Below are 19,523 nucleotides of genomic sequence, written 5' to 3'. Positions count from 1 at the left end.
CTGTGCGCCGGTTCGCTGCCCGAGGAGAGAAGCGTCCAAAAGCGCTAGTTTCCTAGGAAGCTTTTAGAAATAAAAAAACTGTCTGAAGCAGCCGATTTATATAAAAAAGTAATTACTGCTTCTTATTGTACAGATGTTAATGTTTCTTTTTGCTTAGCCGTGCTACACATAATATACATATTGAAAAATAATTGACACAAGGAGAACACACACACGGATAAACGCCACGACTGTACCCCAAGCACAAAGATCTGCTGGAGTACTGAGAGCACTTTCAGTGGATACATATTTCACACTGTTAATAAAGCGTAGCCATCTTCCTCTCTGTGCCACTCACAGTTCATGGATTCTCGCTCTGATGGAGAAATAAACTAAAAGCTTCATAAATCTTAGAGCTGAAGCTGCAATGACTTCTCTGTCATGAAGTACTATTTGCAATCCTAATCTTAGCTTTGTGATTCATTTTCTTCACAAATGATGCACAACCTCATTGCTTCAAGTTTTTATTTTCAAGGTTCTGCAGTCACAGCTACAGTTGAGAAAGTGGAGTTGAATGATGGAGAACGTTCACTTCAAGACAGGTGATCCAATGCTTACAGGAGACCTCAGGAGCTGAAGCACAAAGCTTTAAACCCAAGCACAACAGAGCCCAGTCAGCTCTTATTTCACTGCCTTGGGAAAATGCTTGAAAGAATGAACAACGCTCCTTGCAAGGTGCTGAAGGTTAAAGAGCTGTTTGGCATTATATACACCTATTGTAAGTTATACATCAACATCTATTTGTTGTGCATTGAAATTATTTCCATACAAAGATGATGTCCTTAGGAGCAGCAAAGACAGCATGTCAGTTTTAGAATAAAGAAGCTTGCAGTAACAGATGAAAAAGCTTAGATGTGTCTTGCTAAAGATCATTTGCTCCCTCCCTTGGATGGAGAGTACTTGGGAAAATGTCACCTGGCAAATAGTAATATTTTTTTTTTGAAATCTACACAAAGAAAATCTCATGAAAATGGGATTAAGGAATTTGGAGCAGTTGTAGAAAATCAGAAGACTAATTGAAAAAATTCTTCATTTTTCCTATTTGAAAAGTAGAGCCATCTTGACCATTATTATCTATAGTATCTTACAAATTCTTCCACAAAATGCTTACAGCAGTAACTACAATCAGGTTTAGCCACCCCACAGCATTGCCTTTACTGCCCTTTAAGAAGCAGGCAATAATTCTCACAGCAAGATGCCCCTAAGGTAAGTAGCAGTCACTGTGCACTTAGGTTCATTGGAATATGACTGAAGAATGCCTACCTGACTTTACATGTATTTTTCACTCAAGCATTTACAGAAATCAGACCATCAAGCCCCATCAAAGGGCAATGTCATTTTCTCTCTTGCAAAATGGGTATTGAAGGATGAATTTGGGTAAGGGTAGGAAAACTGTCACTTAAACCAAATCATAGCAAGCATCTGCCTTACTTCAAAGATCTCATTCATGGTTTTCAGAGTCAAGGCAGTACATTGGTTATATTACTAAGGAAATAACAGCTCACATATTACAAGGAAAATCAGCCCATGTAGAGAAAGAAGTGACAAGGCATCTACATAGTTAATTATAGTTAAGAAGACAACACCATGAAAATCCTGCTGCATATGTATGGCAAATACTTTATGTGTGAAGGAAGATTATCCAAATAAAGAACACTGGGGGAAAGAAAAGCCCAAGCAGCTGGTATGGGTGAGAAAATGCTAGAGGGTAAAACTCTGCAGCAGGTCAGACCAGAGCTGCCATGGGACATAGTAGGAAAACACAAGCACCTTGTCTCCTCTGCCTGCCTCATCTATTGGGAGCTGTAGGAACAGCATTCACCAAATAACCAAGGAAAAACAAGTTCTTACCATTACAGTTCCAACAGAACATCTTGGCGCAGTTTATGCAAAGATCACATAATGCAATCGATTTAAAAGCTCAGGGGAAAGCTACCTCAGGAATACCAATTGTGAAAGGAATTTAAATGACAGGAAACCATGGAAGTGAGAGAAAGCAATGTGAGCATGGTCCTGTCATTGCTTTTTGTGGGGTTATGTGCCCCCAGAGCAAGTTATTCAACATGTACATTTTCTTGAAGTGCTAGACAAATTAGTCCTTTAGGAGCTAGCAGCTTTCTCCAAACATGAGCTAAACCAATGATCCTCACAGCAAAGATCACTGTGATGGACACCAAGAGATCACAGGTCCTCTGGCAGGCTATGTCATCGAGCTGAAATACAGATGCTTATGCATTGAGTTTGAAGTGATGGACCTCTGGCAATAGAAGAATAGAACAGGAATCTGTTACTACAGTTTTGCAGAAAGTTTAAGGCACTTCTGCTGCAGCTGAACAGAGGAATTTCTAGCTCCTGACAATCCTTCTAGTGCAAAGCAAAATAGGATTTCTACAAACATTACTGAGCAAATACAAATGTTTTGGTGCAGTGGCAAAGGCTTGGGGTCCATTGTTTCAGGTTAACAGAAAGGTCCAAGAAAAGTCAACTCACAGTTTTTCTAAACCCTCTGCTCTTTCCAGCCTCCTCAGAGAAAGGTTACCTGGCTCTGGTCTGCCGAGCTACCACAGCATCACATGGAGTGATTTGGGGGAAGAAAAAACAAGCACAAGTTTGACAAATTTTCCAGGTGGATAAAGGGCAGCAGAAAAAACCTGCCAACATTGAACTCCTGTAGTCTTCAACAGACCCGACCTTTGTTTTTCTTCTCTGAAAGATTTATCCATTTCAGGTTTGTGGTCTCTCCTTCCCAAAAAGACATCTTCAACTTAAGAGTTCATTTCCCAAAGACTTTGTTCACTAAAATCATGGCCATCTCAGGCATCTGAAAGACAAGTATAGCACAGGGACACAACTAAAGATATTGGAGACAAAAACAAGAATTGACAGAGGTAAAGAGAGGCCAAGCTACTTTCCCAAACCTCTGCCTCAGGACCCGCCAAAATGTATGGGCAGGAATCCCCTCATGATCTTGACAACCAGTTGCCAAACCAGTTTGAGTCAAATGTCTCTCATCTGCCAGTCAGAAGATAACACAGATGTTGTACACTTAGGTTACTTCTCACATACCTGAGCAGCTTCTAGAAAATGAGCAAGTGTGTAAAATGCTCATCCCCTCCCACATGTAGGCAAACAGCAGCTGCAGTGGGCACCCTGTACGGGGTGCAGCCCACGCTGGCAGAGCGCACAAAGATAAACCTTACTTGGGAATGCTCACGTGCTGAGTTAAGTACTGCGATAATTAAATCGTTAGTCACATTGACAAGTGGGTGGAAGAGGCTGCAAACGTCTGATGCAGTTTGCTACAGGCAATCACAGATTTACCACTGATGCATCTGTCACACACAAAGATGGGCTCAGACCCAAGCATCTGCAACAGCTCAACTTTAGGCTATTTCCCAGAAGTGAAATGGAACGAAGACACCAGCCCTGCACCCCCAGTGCTGTAAAACCACCAAGACCCACTACCAACCTACCGCATGCAAGCAGCTGTATGATTTCACATACTCAAAATATTCATCTGGGGGAAGAACTTGCAAAGGCTAATCCTTATCTAGGGATCTGGGAATTTCCCTTCCTGAAATCCTCCCTGATAGTACTAACTAGTTATCTAGCATTTTTATGTCCCTAGTCTTGTTATGTGGCATATTTCACTTGGCTACTGCATAGCAAAAGGCTTGCAGGGTCAGCAGAGGAGATCTAAAGCATTTCAGCAAATACCTAACCACCCTCTTCAGTATCTGCCACTCACATAGTCCCAACTCATCTTTGCAATAGTTTTCAATCTTCTCTAAAGTACAAAACTGAAAGTACTTCTGTTTGTCTTAATGAACAAAATTTTACGTGAGAGCTGCTGGTGAAAAACTGGATCTTGTACCCCAGAGCACCAGCCCTTGTTTCACTACCAGCCTCAAAATTCCTCCCCATAGAGCAATATAATTAGGAAGGGGGGAGGGAGAAAGGCAAAAATGGTAACATGTATTAGGACACCCCGCTTGCTGTGCTGATCCCACTCCACAGGGAAGCCTGTGCACCATTCCCAAGTCTAGAATTAATTGTTACTAGAGAAGCTTAAGGCTTGTGGAGACTGTTTACTTGCTACTTCCTGCAACAGGTCAACTTTCAGGAACAGCAGCCTGTAGGAACAGAGGACAAAGAGGACAAGACTCACAGCAACAAGGTGAGGTGGGTTGTTTTTCCCAAAAAAATTTTTATTTGAGAAAGCTGACAGAAGTCTCCCAACCAGTCATTACAGGTAAATCCACACCAGTCCCCCGCACCTGCTCCCCAGTAACTACTCCAGTACAGTGAAGATCAAAACATAACACCAGAACAATGAGAGTGTAACAGTCACCTGGGGAACTTAAGGCCTCACCATCATTTTTGAGATAACTTTGTACTCAGATAAGGATGGGGAGAGGATATCAAAACAGACAAGACCAGAAAAGACCCTTTTTTGTACTGTCTTTTCAAGTTATATAAAAACAAAAGAAAAACCTTAACAGATCTACAGGCTTCAAACTGTAGGACCTAAAACTACCTTCAAATGACTTCTGTAATTCAGTCCTGTGGCACTGCTGCTGTTCTGCACTGTAACAGCTTTCAAGAACATACAAGGATAAAATGGATACAAGGGCAGAGGAGTGGACTTAGGATCCTAATATGGCCTTATCAAAAACCAAACAAATTAAAAGCAATCAAAGTACTTGCAGTGGAATTAACAACTCCAGGAACTGGGGAATGGCAAAGAACTAATGTATTTAGATGACAGGAGATCATCTTTACATTCTCTTTTCCACTGCCTCACCCTGGACAATTGTTTCCTTCTTAGTAATAGATCAGACTCAGGTGAGAAATTATAAAACTATGCTTTTTTTGAAACTGCTAGGCTGGGCCCAGGGCCATGACAACCCCATCCCTACCCAGAAGTATCCAGACACAGGACACCAGAATGCTATGCTGCTGAACCACTTGCTCTGAAAGAACACAGAGACGATGACAGAATTGTAATCACAGCCTAAAAACTGCAACAAGTCCAGGAAGTTAACCTGCCTGCTTTTTCCCAGCCTGGCTTTTTTAACATAGTGCCACATGGACAGCTGAGAAATGGTGAGAAACTGCTGGCTCTTGCTATCCAGTACTGCACAGGAAAACAACAGGTCTGTTGAGGGCACAGTACAGACTGCCCCCTCAGATGTAGAATTAGCCTAGTCCCACCCTGTACTGCCTTTTTTCAGTTCACCCACATTCTTCCAACTCCTCTGCTACCCTGCACAGAACTACTGTACCCTCAGACCTCAATGCAGGGTACAGGCCCTCATGCCTCATGTGGGCATCAGCTCACCCTGCTCTGAGGTCTCATGAAAAGACATTCAGCCAGCTGCCCGGATAGATGAGAAGTCTCCTGCTCAATGTAAGAGCACATTTCCTAGCATGACCTGCTCCCATCTGCTCTGTGACTGTATCTGACCGATGCCTCCTGCACAAAAGGCTGTTCCTGACCAAGATTTTCAGGAAAGCTGCTGCACCATTTCAAAACAAGAGAGGCAAATTGAAGACATACATGTGGGGAAAGGGTGGGACCAAGGCTGGATAGCTTATTTGAGCAAAGCAGCCTTCTTTCCAAGCTCAAACACACTTCCAGGCCTGCCTTAGAAGGCTCCCCTTCCTCCAGGCTGAATCACCATATGCTCAAGTGTCCTGACCTGTCAGCACAAAGACACCAGCTCCCACAGGGAGAAACACAGAGGTCCATGACAGGGACCAAACCTTGGAAGACCCTCTATTCTCAGGCCCTGCTGGAATGATGAATCCTATTGCTTTGCACTCATCTCCATTTGCTCGAGGCTTAGATCCCAGCTGGTGAGGACAGGGAATTCCCCTGCTCTGCCCCAGTGTGACCTGCATGCCACCTAAAGAGCGCAGCAGGGTCAGGTGGTTCTGAGTAACACTGCAGTCACAGACAGATGGGAGACATCATCAAGCCATGATTATAGAAGGAGAATAGACAGCGCAAAAAATTTGCTGCAGCTGTCATGGAAACATCTTTTTTTATTTAATCGCTGCCCCAGGAATACCCAAACCCAGCATGACCTCCCCCACCCTCAACATCCAACAGGATTTCACAAGTCCCCCATTGCCTCTGATGTTCAGGCTCCCCTCCCCCTTTAAGGTCCAAGTTCCTCCAGAAAAGCTCCAGTCAGTGGGTATCCTCTGTGAGATGGCTCCAGGAGGCCATGGCTAGGTCCCAGCGGTGTCCAGCTGGGTCTGAGAGGAGGGGGAAGAAGATTTGCTCCTTTACTCAATCAGTTTCTTGGCCTTGAAGAAGCGACGCAGGTAGAAAACCTGCCAGGTGGCCAGGCCAATGAGACAGCACATGGAGAAGATGCTGAAGTACAGAACCCGTGTGTTTGTCGACTCTGAAACAGACAACAAACCATTGCACCTGAGTCTGGCATCACAGGATGCACCCAAGATGGCAAAATTCCCAGGACTTCTTCTCCTCCCCCATGCAAAAGCAAGATAGCGTGAAGGCAAGGGCACCTGAGAACCAGCAGCACTTGAGAATAAAAGCAGAGGCAACAACAAGAAGGATAATAAGAGGGAACAAGGTGAAGCTGTGGTTAATGTGCAACACTGAATGGAACAGAGTAATTCCTATTAGGAATGGAGACAGAAAGAAATGATTTCTAGAGACAGAACAACAAGACTCCGTGACTGCTTCAGGTTTCCCTTACTAGGAACAGAACAGGCAGAGACTACCATAATTGCCTGATCTCCAAAAGCTGCCCTAATAACACATTTAACCGAAATTAGGGTTTTTAGAGTTCCATCCCTCTGAAGGGGCACACAGTCTCTCACCATTTGTGTCCCTCATCTCCTCTTCTCGTTTCTTCATATAGGCAAAGTCGTTAACGATGGACTCTGAAAGATCTTCCAAACGTCTCAATTCTACTTCCAGGGGTTTCAACTTCTCCACTTTAGCAATCTAGAAAACAGGAGAGTCAAATCACTGAACCAAAACCAAAAGCACCCGCATGGGTTTTTACTGCCAGTTTGAACTGCTCCTCCCCACACGCTACAGATCTGGGGCATCCTTCCCCTCGGGAAATACCTCTACGAGCCAGAAACTACCATTGCATAAAACACTATCACTTCTCCCACCTGTTTTCTGAAACACACTTTCCTACTACTCCTCCTACACAATGGAGGAGCACAGCATGCATGCAGGCACACTTCTTCCTTATTCGGCTTCATGTTAGCTAATTCACAGTTGGCTTCTGAGGAGTGGGTAGAAGCTCTTGCCACACGACAAAACCTCCAGTGAGTGTAAGTAACAGACTGAGATACAGGTGACTAACTCACATATGTATTCGATACAGTTCCGTAGGCACACAAGCCATTAGCACCGAGACTCCCTTGGCCCCCGGGTGGGCGCCGCGGGGCCGCCGCGGGGCCCGGCTCCCGTCGGGAACAGCGCGCTTCCCCCGGAGCGCTGGGCCAGGCGGGACATCGCTACTGGGCACTGCGCCCGGCCCGCGGCACCACGGCTCACACGCTTGGCATCCAAAACCAAAAATACGTTGCAAATTCAATTAGAAAGCACAGCACACAACAGCAACTGTTCAAATTGAATGGGTAGACGTGTGTCTCTGCCCGAGCTGTGGCTATAACCTGACATACAAGTTACATAAAACGTTTGACACAAGGACATTCAAAGGAAGCTAAATGCAGTTCCTGACACTTCTCCAGGGTTTGGGTAACTGTGGTTCTTGAATAGAATTTGTCACCATTACCAAGAAGTGACAGGCCCCTGCCATGGGCCAGATGCTGTGTCCCCAAGTAATGCAGCAGAGGAAAAATGAGTTGGAGAAAACACACAAAGCACCTGCAGCTCACCACCAGTCTCAGCCTCACAGGATTATTCAGATATAAGCTGCATGATGGCCACCTCTCAGTGATCCATGCTGACAGGCAGGCAAGAGGGCACCCAGCACAAAGGTATCCCCAAGCTGCCACTTCCAGATGCAGCTGCCTGGGGATTAGAGCCAGAGCTGAAGAGATGCTCGTGACCAAGCCACTGCTAGCTAATCAGCCCTTCCACTGAAGGGTCTCCACATGACACACATATCCTGGCAAGCAGCAAGCCATCAAACAATCATCTGAGGATTTTTATGCTGAGGCAAGCTGTATATTATAGCTCTGCCAACACAGCAGTGTCAGTTTGGAGTGTTTGAAAGGAGGGGTAGGAAGGAGAAGGTTAACCCCCTCCTGCTTTCTAGCCAATAGGTTGTAATGACAAAACCCTGTGGCCTGGCCACACATCTTCCAGCAGAGACCTTTGCTGAAAAACTAGCACCAGAGTTTGCATGTCTACAGCTCAGACTCTGCTGACACTGCTAGAGCAGCAGGTCTGTAACACACACAAGGTGTTGGGCAGCTGTACTGACAAGCTAGCCTTGCACTGACCAGCTCCATTATCTTCCTTAAGGGCTCATTTCCTCATTTACATAAGGCTACAAGGGTTCCACTGAGAAAAAACAAGGTTTATCTGCTCCATCTGCATCCCTTCAGCTGCTCTTAACACGTGTAGCTACAATCTAATAGCTACTTTTAGTCCTGCATGTATTCCAAGATGTGCATCCTGAATCACGGAATCAATTAGAGTGGAAAAGACATCTTAGATCAAGTCCAACCTAAGACCTTACACCACCATGACAACTAGGCCACGACACTAAGTACCATGTCCAGTCTTTTCTTAAACACCACAACCTCCCTGGGCAGTCCTGGAACCTTTCACCCCTAATGAACCCAATATGCACAGCTGCTCCAAGAGATTTTGTAAAAAAGCCCACCAAGCATCTGTGATGGTGGAACATCATCATCCTAGAAAGAACATCTGGAGAACCAGCACCAGGAGAACAACTCCAATGAGCTCCCCAGTGGTCACTTAAAAGATTTGTCAAAGCCTAACGCTCTTCTAGCATAGAAAGAGATACACTATAGCCAAGAATTGATAAGTAGTCAATGTGGAAAAAAACCTAGATCATCAAGCATGCTTAGTGCCACCAGAAATATTTTCACTTTTATAAATCTTCATTTCTACTTCTTGAATGGATAAAGTTATTCCTCCCAAACCCAGATAATTAAGATATGACATTACAGTTAGATTTTCCAACCTGGCTCACTATTCCAGCCGCTTTGCTCCAAGAGTGTCTGGATCTATGAAAGTTTAAGAAGCCAGACTTGGACAGTATCAGTGACCCTCATTAAACTCCCCGAATCAACTCTCCTTGCATCAATTCAACAAGAAGGACTAGGGCTGTAAAACAGGTCACTGGTACCCAACAACACATGAACATCACAAGCAAAAGGCTCAAAAAGGCTGCAATTCCACAAGAGAAACCCAAGCAACATTCCTGCCCTCTGAGACCCTACAGCAATCTGTCAAGTCAAAACTCACAACTACTACAGCAAACTGAGAAGAGGGATGGTGAAAAAAAAAACCCCACACTGCAAAGCAGTGTGGTTAAAAATCTATAGCAGCTGTACAAATAATAAGTCAGTTTGAGTCTTTTGTAGATATCTGTTCAACAAGGCTCAATACAGTCTACAACTTTGAGAGCTTCCTCACAAGTCAAGGATGATTGCCAGGGCTGCCAAGATCTGCCTTTGGTATCAAGTGGACTGCAAGTCTAAATTCTTCTTTTCTTGTATTTGTCCATGGACCTTTTCCCTCAGTGAGCAGAAGAGATGCATTTATTCCCAGACAGTTTTATCAATACAACCAGTGAGTATGTAGATACACAGGCATAAGGGAACCTTTCTGCACAGCAACGGTGCTTCTAGGTAGCACTACAGTAAAGTAACTCTGGAGTATGCTGTGGGGTGGTATTTAAAGGGACTTTGTAAATATAGTAAATATAATCCTCCCAGGTATGCTCTCAGGGATTCACCCCATAAAATTTCAACATCTTGCAATCCCTCAGTAGCAGGCTGACAAACAGCTGGCCCTACGAGCGCTCCACTCTTCCCTGACCCCCAGCACAGTTTTACTCTCCATGTAGGATGTGCTCCAGACTGACTTAAGCTATGATTGCTCTGCTCTTCCCTGACCCCAAGCATCTCCTTACAGTCCACACAGGAAGTGCTCCCAGCCAACTTAAACCACGCAAGACCAGACAGCCCAAAGTTTGAAAGGAAGGTGAAAACACCAGCATTACCACCTCAGATTTTTGTTAATTTTCTATCTGGAACCATGCACAGCCTCCTCTGCTACCCACTCTCCTCTCTATGGCATCTCCCATGCCCTTACGCACAGTGGACACAACAATCATCTGTGGGACTCTTTCTCCACCAATAATTCTCATTTTCTCAGGCACAGGCCCTGTACTGGGGGATGATTGATCCCAAATTCTAGTGAGCCGAAAGCATGACAGCTGCCATAAAAATTCAGCAACCAAACCAGTCAGGACTGTCTCAGCCACAAAATAACTGCTACTCTACAGCCAGCTCTTGGGCCTAAGCAAGCCATGTCCTCCTAAGATGGAAATGTTGAGGCTTTTATGCCTATTTCCAATGTCATGCCTTCAAACCAAATACCCATTTCAGAGCAGCTACTACTCTGCCAAGCACCTCTACATTGATACACTGCCAGTTCTTAGAAACACACAAGAGCCATTTCAGGCCTGCTGAGCCAGTACATCTTACAGGCAGGAAGGTAAGAATAGAAACATTGAAACTTGACCTTTAAGGGAGGGTCTGATATTAAATTCAGATGACCTCTGCTGCAGGGGCTGGGGAAACTTCACCTCTCAGTGTCTTGTTGCCTCTAAATACCTATGCCCAGAAGCTGGGTCATGCTGTCCTAGTGAAGAAATTCACACATTAGGCTCCAGTTCCCAGAGCACAGAATCAATTCTAGTTGAGGTTTGCCTTTTTTTTTTTTTCTCCCCTAACACACAAAGCTTCACTGCAATTGTAGTTTGCAGACAGGCTTTCATCACCACTGGGAAAACAGCTTCCCATCACGAGCCCAGATCTACAAAAGCATCACGTGAGTACTGGGAAAGGGAAGCCTGCAGTGCAGGCAGCCAGGGGACATACCTCCTCGTAGTTCTTTGCTTCAACGCCATGCTTCATATCCAGAGTCACGAGCTGGTCCGGCATCCTCCCTGTTCCTGGAAGCATAATGAAAGGATTCCTTATGTGAAATGTTCAGCCTGCCAGGAAATCACCAGCTCTTCCCACCAGTGAGGAAGAGCTCAAATCCCTCCCCTCCCCTCCCTCCACGTCTGCAGCTAACTGCGGAGGCAGCACAGTCCAGCCTAAAAATACAGAGACTTCACAATAAATCCTGGCTGAAGGACAGCCTCCCAAATATAATGAGAACAAGCTGTAACTAAAAGCACTGAGTGTCTGCAAGATGCAAATCACTGTAAAAACTGCAGAGGATTAGAACATGAGCACCAGCTGCGATGAGACAGCCTAGTGAAAGACAAGTCACCGGAGGGACAAATATTCAACTGGGAGGCCCATGTTCACAGGAAGTGAACAAACAACATGTCAAGGTTACTGGGGCTGTAAATGGCTTTAAATGGCTGTAAATGGCATTCAAAGGAGCAACTGATAAACTGCTCCAAGTGAGGAACTTGGCCTATGAGGACTACTGATCCTTACATGCTGGAGTATCTGCAGAAGCCAAGGCAATCTCTTCACCAACCATCTCAGATAGCCAAAAACCACACTGCTAATGCAAACGCTGAGAGAGCAAGAGGCTTCTGAAGCTGGGAAAACACTGCCTCAGAGAGCTGCCAGCTGGAGCCACACAAACAGCACATGAGGATGCAGTCACCAGCAGAGCAGGTATCTTTCAAGGCTGATACCCCCAGGCTAGGGAAACCTGTGGCTTATAGCTTCTTTCAACTGCTACAAACTGTCACATCTGAGAACATCCACAAGAGGGAAAAAAATTATATAAGATAGTCATATCAGATACTCTCAAAAATGCTGCACATCAGCTTATCTGAGTATCATTCTCTACCACCCACCAAGAAAATACGTCTGTATGTAACACATTTCCAAATCCCAGCATGCTGGGACATACAGCTGTCCTCAACTGGCTGCCAGCAAAACACAAGGTCTTAATTTACTTAAGCTATGAATTTCAGAGTCTCTATCCAGAGGCATGTCCAATACTCACATTTTGTCTCAGAAGCTGCCAGGTGGGCATTCCCTCAATCCACAAACAATTCAATGTACAGGTTATGCTAGGTAACTCCAGCTGGAGCTAGGAAGATATTCCAGATCTTTGATACAACATCCCCAATTTCTCTTTTTCTACTCACTCACTGAACAGCTCTTCAACACCAGCATAGAATCCCCTTCTACTGCTAGCAGGACAATGAATAATCCACTGATAAAATGGATTATCAGCTACAAACCACTTCCCAAGTTTCTTCATGGGAATGCACTATATAAGAGTCCAAAAGATAAATTATGATTAGGATGGGATTTTGTCGTTTTCTTATAAAGGACTGGTTCCTGTAAGAAACCCTTGAAGTCCCAGCACTGCTCTTTAACAGACAGGCTGTATACAACCCCCGGTACTCCTTTCCCCAACCACAAGTTTTGACTGCTTATGCCACACACGTTACTGGCACGCATGGAGACAGGCAGGTAGGACAGACAACAGCAGCCGTAGAAAAAAAAATTTCACAGCACACAGTTCAGTGAGAGGATTTTTTTAATGGTGCTCAAATTATAGCAACTTGATTTGAGAGCTGAAGTTTGCAGGAAGAGATGAGAAAGATGACAAGACCAGTGAACGGAAGAACAGAGCTAGAAGAATTAATTTGCTAGACTGGAAGGGAGAGCTGACAAGAAGTAAGAAACCAGAACCATAAACCTGCCACGTGCAAAGAGACGGAGAGCAGACATTTTGCAAGAGGTTAACATTGTCAGGAACTGGCAGGGAAAAACTCAAGCTGCTCCCCTGTAAGTTTACTAAGCTCAAGGCAGCTCCCTTCATAGTCATCGAATCCTCAGAAACCCCTTGCTTCTCTGGCAGCCAAGGCTCACCAGAGCAAGCTGGATCAGCAGCGAAGAGAAAAACAGTCGAGATTCAGAGATCACAAACTAAACTGATGCCTACATTCCTGATACCTAGACTCCTCAGGTCTTCAAGTGGTCATCTCACATGAGCACTGAACTGTATCCTGGGAAATTAGGGGAGCTCTTAATTTGCAAAGTGAGTGGAAAAGTAGGATGGTTGAACTGAATATCAAAAAGTTTTCCCACAGGAATTCCAGAAAAAATGAGTCCTAACACTCTTAAAGTTTGGGAAGAGAAGGATTACAGAAGGGGCATACAGGTAAAGATTAGCACACAGAAGAGCCCTAAAGGGAGAATGCAGTGAGGCCAGGCTGTTCACCTGAGATCAGCATATCATGGGAGAGTAAATGTGCCTGGGAGCAGAGCACTGGTCAGGAAGACAGGACTATACTGCCTGGAAAAGGGTAAAAAGCCCATCATGCAAATACCCACAGCTCCAAGAAGCACCCTAAGAACTCCTCCACTCTGATAAAGTGAACCCTCGATATAGGATCTCTTTCTCACTTCCTCTTCCTCATTTCTGTGGTTAGGGATTGAGAAATCCCAGTTGCTTGGACCCTTAAGATCCAACTGCTCTAGGTTTCCTCTACCAACAGTTTGTCTCTTTCAATACTCCACAAACATCCTCCTTGGCTGGTGCCCTAAGTCCTGATTACTTACTTGATGAGACTGGGAAAAAGACCCTAATCTTTAAAGAGAAACATGGGAATTAAACAGACTTGGTAAGTTCCCCCACTCCCATGCTGACCTTAGAGAGGAAACAAGGTACTTCCTTGTGACGTGGTCACTTCTTTCCAAGTACCTTAACCAAGTCCTGCAGATGATCAAGCCTCACAGTGTCATGTCCCTTACTTTAATATTTCCTTGACTTCCAGCACAGACATGGGAGGTCTGGAGATACTCCAGGTGGAATTTGGGGCACCTGGGTCCAAAAAGAAAGCCTCCAGAAGAGGATCCAGCTGCTCAGTTGATGAGCCCTATATTTTGGCAGCTCAGTGCCCCACAGATCATCAAGGTAGAAACTGCATTTAGAAATACTTACTCCTCAACCATATTGAAAGCTATAAAACAAACTTGCAACAAGGGAGTCAGGGAACAAACATTTGCTACAATCAAAACAGTTTTAAGGGGCTTGGTCTAGGCAAGAAACCTCAACTCAAAGGCACCGAACTAAGAGTCTAGACACAACTAAAGAAAGAAACCTTTCCAACTTCAGTGTGTGATCACATGGAAGCTATGAAAAGGTCTGCAGGACTGTCTGGAGACTTCTCAAATACCCAGGTGTTGGAAAGTAAATAGCATGAGTGACTCCCAGATGAGTCACTAGTGCTTGCATGTCTCAATGTGTTAGGGAACATTTGGAAGTCCTACCTCTGGAGTAAAATAAAAACATAATCCTGAGCATTTGGAGTCACTATTTTATCTGTAAAGGACCATAGAAGAGGTGTAACAAGTCAGATCCCTCCCAATCCCAGCAAAGAATATTCTCTTTCTGTAAAGTTCTCTTCAACTTGCAAACTATTTAAATCTTATATATGGAGCAGAAATAGCAAAACAGCAGCTGCCTTTCAGCTGATTTGAGGAATGCTGCTAGTGAAAGCTCTGTGAAACACTCTGGGATCTTTTAGGATAAGACCTAAGAAAAACCAGGCCCAAAGAGCAGAACTCTGACAGTGACCATGAAAAGGTGGAGCACCCACAAACTTGCATGCACCCACAGCACCACTGATGAGACTTTTGGCCACTTTCAGCACGTTTGTCCTGAAGCTGAGCTCAGGCAATACATGCGTCACACTCACAGGAAACAAGCCTCAGCCCTCGTTAGGCAACCATCCCTGCAGCACAAATGCAAAGCTGACGTCTCTGCCCGTTTCCCCTTCCCTTTATTGACCACTTCAAGAGCAGTTGTGGGTGCAAATCAAGGACACATTCCCTATACACACACAATCCAACCTCATTAAACAGCTGTCAATCTATTGCAGGACAGCTACCAAGAACACATTGTGCATAGATCACATTCTAACAAATGGGAAAGAAATGGCCTGCTGGGGTGAAAGAGAGGTCCCGGACATGTGGCACTCAGCTCTGCCCTGGCTCAACTGCAAGATGGGGAGAAGTGTGAAACTGGCAAAAGAAGTGTGGTTTGCTCACTGGTACTGCCACTCATTGCAACTGTGGTGACCTCTGCAGGAGAATTGCCCAATTCCCCTTTCAGAGGAAACCCAAGTGCTCTACACAACAACCAGAGAGGATTACTTCAAATGCAACACACAGAGCAGATGTTCTGCAGTGAGACTGGCCACAACCTCCTCAAGATCAGTTTTAAAAGTCAAAAAGTGTTCTGTGGACCACTTTACTCATATTCCTAATCCACATAAATACACAAACTTGATCAGAAGCTAGAAACAGCCAGCACACCTTTCATTTCACTTACCCACAGGAAGCTTGCTCTCAAAGCAGGCTTCAAACATATCATAGTCTTCAGTGGTGAAGGCAAACTTGCCCTTGCTGGCATCCTCCTTGGCATACAGGATGTGCCCAGCTGAGTCAGTTATCTGTAAGAGGAACAATGAAGGTAAGAAACACAGTACTTTGCTGCTGTGAGCTCATGCTGCCTGTGCAGCAAGAGTAATCCTAGCCTCCCCTCTGGATCTGCTTCTTTCTCCTTTCAACAGTTTCCCTCCTTCTTTGTGACTACATCAATTCCTCCCCTCCTTATCCACACACCAGGAGCTGATGAAGAGTGACTAAGAAGTAATTATTGACTCTTAGATCCAAAAACCACCAATCAACCAAAAAACAACACCTCCCCCAAAAGAAAACCAACAAAAAACCACCAAAAATCTATTGCCCAAAGAATCAAAAAAATCCCAAACTGAAACCCACTAATTTCTCTTCCTCCTATGAATCCTAAATGTATACTACATGTAAGAATTGTAGCTGAACCAAACTGTCATTCATTGCCTTTATTTTGCAAGCAAAATTCATGAATTCCCATAGCAACAGAGATAGGGAGAAGACTTATGGGACAAGAGTCACATTCCTCAGAAGGTGCTCTAGAAACGAACCATGAGTGTGGCCCTGAATTACACAAGGTTTGGGTGCCAAGATCCATAAAAGTGGTCACTTCAGAGGACAATTCAGACTACACAGACAGAATAATGACTGCTTTGTGCTAAGTCTATAAAACTACTAAGAATAGGCAAAAACTGTGGAAGATCTACAAAAATGCTTCAACAAAGAGTATAAAAAGAAAGGACACGAATTTCATGACGCAAACTTGAGAATAACTGTGCTCAATTAAAGGCTCCATCCAGCTGAAACACTGACTGGGGAGAGGGGTGAAAAAACCGAAGGTGTTACAACACTGCATGAAAATGAACAGTGTGTATTCCACTGGAATGCTTCCATTTTCCCTCAATGCTAATTTATAACAGGTATGTCTGAAACAGCATGGAAACTAAAGTTACTAGGGGTCTTTGAAAGTCTTAAGAGATAAAGAAAGTAAAAAGATTGGGAATAATTTTAATAATAAGACCAAAGTACACAAAATAATTTGTGGTATGGAAAAGGTAAGTCAGACATTCTCTTTTATTCCAGCCTTTTTCCCTGTACAAATGCCATGCAAAAGGGCTATATACCCAGAACTATTCTACAGAAACACTCTTTATTCTTATTAGAGCACTTAATTAACTCTCTGGCACTCTCTGGATTTGAAACAAGTGTGGACTTACTCATGGATGAGAGCTGCTGCACTAGACAGGAAAAACAATCAATTATATGAACTCTCACACTTTATGGTATAAACCATAGCAGGCAAGACTTTAGGAATAAGCTTCCTCTATGTACAGATTATCCCACAACGGCCTGCTGAGGGATTTCTTGTAGCTGCCCATGCACTATATGCTGTCAAGTGTCTGAGAACAATGAGGAGCACTGTTCTTCATGCAGCAGCTCAGAGCTGTACCTGTTTTCCAGCGGCAAGCAGATGAAAGCACGCCTGCACAGCCAGGTGCAGGCAGCTGTGTTGCCATCACCTCGCCACAAGCACCAGATACCTCCTGTCTGGAAGCCACCAGGCACTGGGGAGGCACTGGGAAGCTCTGGGCCCAAGTGAGCAGGCCCATCTGCAGTAAAGGACTGTGTACGTTTCATGACATGGCATGTGCTGTTTTAGTGGAGGGTCATAACTAACCAAGATGCCTCAGCAGCATGACGCCATACATTCTGTGCACCAGGTTCTCCATCACAAAAAGTAGTCAGAACAACGTAGCTCTCAGATGCCCCTATTATTTTGAGCACTATTTTCCTGTGCCTTTGTAGGCACCAGAGCTAATCTTTATGCAGCTTGATCCACTTTTGCCCTTTGCAGCTCGTGAACAGCATTCTGGACAGTAAAGGCTCTGCTATCCGATTTCATCAAAACTGAATAGCATTACCCAAATCAGCCACACACACTGCCCATTCAGCCGGGGGTGCGAGGGCGGGAGAAGCTGCTAATAGCCCGGCCAGAACGCTTGTGGGGGAGTCGACCTGAAAGGAATTTTTCATGCTATTCCAACGTTATTTACGGTAAGGCAATCCCCTACAGACAGGGCATTGTTTGCCCTTGACAAACAGCCCGATAGGGTCGGGCTCCACAACGGGGCAGAGGCACGTGGCTGCCAAGCAGCGCTCAGGCGCCCCACGCCCCCCGCAGCAGGCAGCTGGCAGAGCCCGCGGGTTCCTGCAGAACAGAGGGGGCCTCTGTTAGCGCTGGCCTATCGCACACACACATCGCGGCTCACCGGCAGGAACCCAACTGAGCCGGGACTCCGTTACCTACCACCCTCCTCCCTCCTCGGTTCGCTGGCCCAATCCAAGTGGCCAGAGCAGACCATCCAGTGCAGAACAGAGAGTACCTGCACACATCATGCCCTGAACTGACCCTTCCCACACAGACCACAGAGAAAGCAGGCACTATCAGAGAGGTTTCAGCACTTGGAACAAGCCCAGCATATTGGGAGGACACAGCATACCTGACCAATAAGAAGGAAAGCAAGAACTGCATTCATTACTTTTTCTCCTTTGCAGCTTTTCAAACTATACGTGTCTTTTAAAAACTATTTCATTTTATGGTTTGAACAAAAAAGAACTTCTATAAGCAGTACCACTTGGATACCAGCTTCATCAGCAAAGCCAACCAAGACACAAACATGGGACTCACTGGTTCACCATCACCTCCCTAGACAAGTCCTGTGTCATAAAATTGAGTTTTGGAAGAGACCTTGGGGTCAACTGACCTAAGAGTGGGCAACCTGAGAACCAGGAGGCTTGGTTGCCAAGCAGTAAGAGACAGATGGGAACACGGCATGCTGTCTCAAATACATGTGCCTTACCAGGCAAATACTACATCCATATTTTAAAGCCTTAATGCTGCTTGGCTCTGCCTATACACAGATGAGTTTCCTCTAACGAAGCAAGTACAGAACAATATGATTTTTTTTAAAAGTAAGACTCGAAAAGAAGCCTTCCCAAGCCATAACCAAGTGCAACTGTCAATAATGCCAGGGCCTTCAGGCATTGGTAGGCAGATGCTGGAAAGGCAACCTGATTTCAGGAGGTCTGAAATACTCAAGAACACCAAGTCCAGAAACTCCTGAGACCATTGTGTCTCTGTTTGCGTGCTTAGTATTGAAGCCTTTGGGAATGCAGACAGAAACAAAAAAGGGGGCAGAAGGCTTGTAGTGAACTGACTGTGCAGCAACAGACCTTATTCAGCTACGTTGGAATTTTGAACAAAGCCTAGGAAAGGCAGATTGTGGGCAGAATTTAAGTGAAGTTGTTGAATTAAAGTGAAGCTGTTGAAGTTTTATAGCTGCGTGTCATACATGTGTCATGAATATTCTGCCAATCCTGTACTTCCCGAAGGATCATTTTCTTCCCTGCAGCAAATATATGCAAGCCACGACACAGCAAGATGAGAATAGCCATTTTGGGTACCAGATTCTGGTACAGCAAAATGTTCTCAGCGCCCATTGCACTGTGGCAGGATCCCGTTGTGCCAGGCCCTACGCACGGCGGGAGCCCTCGGAAAGCCACGTCACCAGAACTCTTTCCTGCTCACACGGTGCCAGCAGCCCGGCTACTGCTTTATCGCAGCGGCCCATCTCGCCAGGCGCCGGATGATCGGCATCGTGCGCGGATTAAATGGCAAACTGCGGGACGGGCCGCTGCAACCCCATCTTTGGGGAGAAAAAGCTCCTGTTTGGCTGAAGCTAAAAGGCCGCCCTGGTCCCTCGCTGCCCAGCACCCGGAGTTCCTGGGCGGGCTGGTGGCCCCTCGCACAGCGCGAGTCCCGCGGTGCGGCGCAGGCCGGGGCCGGGCGGCTATCG

The 19,523-nt window shown here is 45.3% G+C and overlaps 1 protein-coding gene across 1 annotated transcript; it reads right to left on the bottom strand.

Moving 5' to 3' along the window:
* Window positions 1-4,213: 4,213 nt before the first annotated feature.
* Window positions 4,214-19,298, bottom strand: TMED10 (transmembrane p24 trafficking protein 10). Its single transcript, XM_005417469.2, has 6 exons — window positions 19,204-19,298; window positions 17,768-17,875; window positions 15,584-15,744; window positions 11,143-11,216; window positions 6,898-7,024; window positions 4,214-6,455 (listed from the first exon to the last, which is right to left on the bottom strand). Exons 1-6 carry the CDS (start codon window positions 19,296-19,298, stop codon window positions 6,334-6,336), a joined length of 687 nt encoding a protein of 228 aa, XP_005417526.2. The 3' UTR covers window positions 4,214-6,333.
* Between the last annotated feature and the right edge of the window lie 225 nt (window positions 19,299-19,523).

This window comes from Geospiza fortis, unplaced genomic scaffold (assembly GCF_000277835.1).
Source record: "Geospiza fortis unplaced genomic scaffold, GeoFor_1.0 scaffold54, whole genome shotgun sequence".
In the NCBI taxonomy this organism is placed as follows: Eukaryota; Metazoa; Chordata; class Aves; order Passeriformes; family Thraupidae; genus Geospiza; species Geospiza fortis.
The sequence above is the reverse complement of the archived record's forward strand: the minus strand, read 5'-3'. Positions and strand labels throughout refer to the sequence as shown.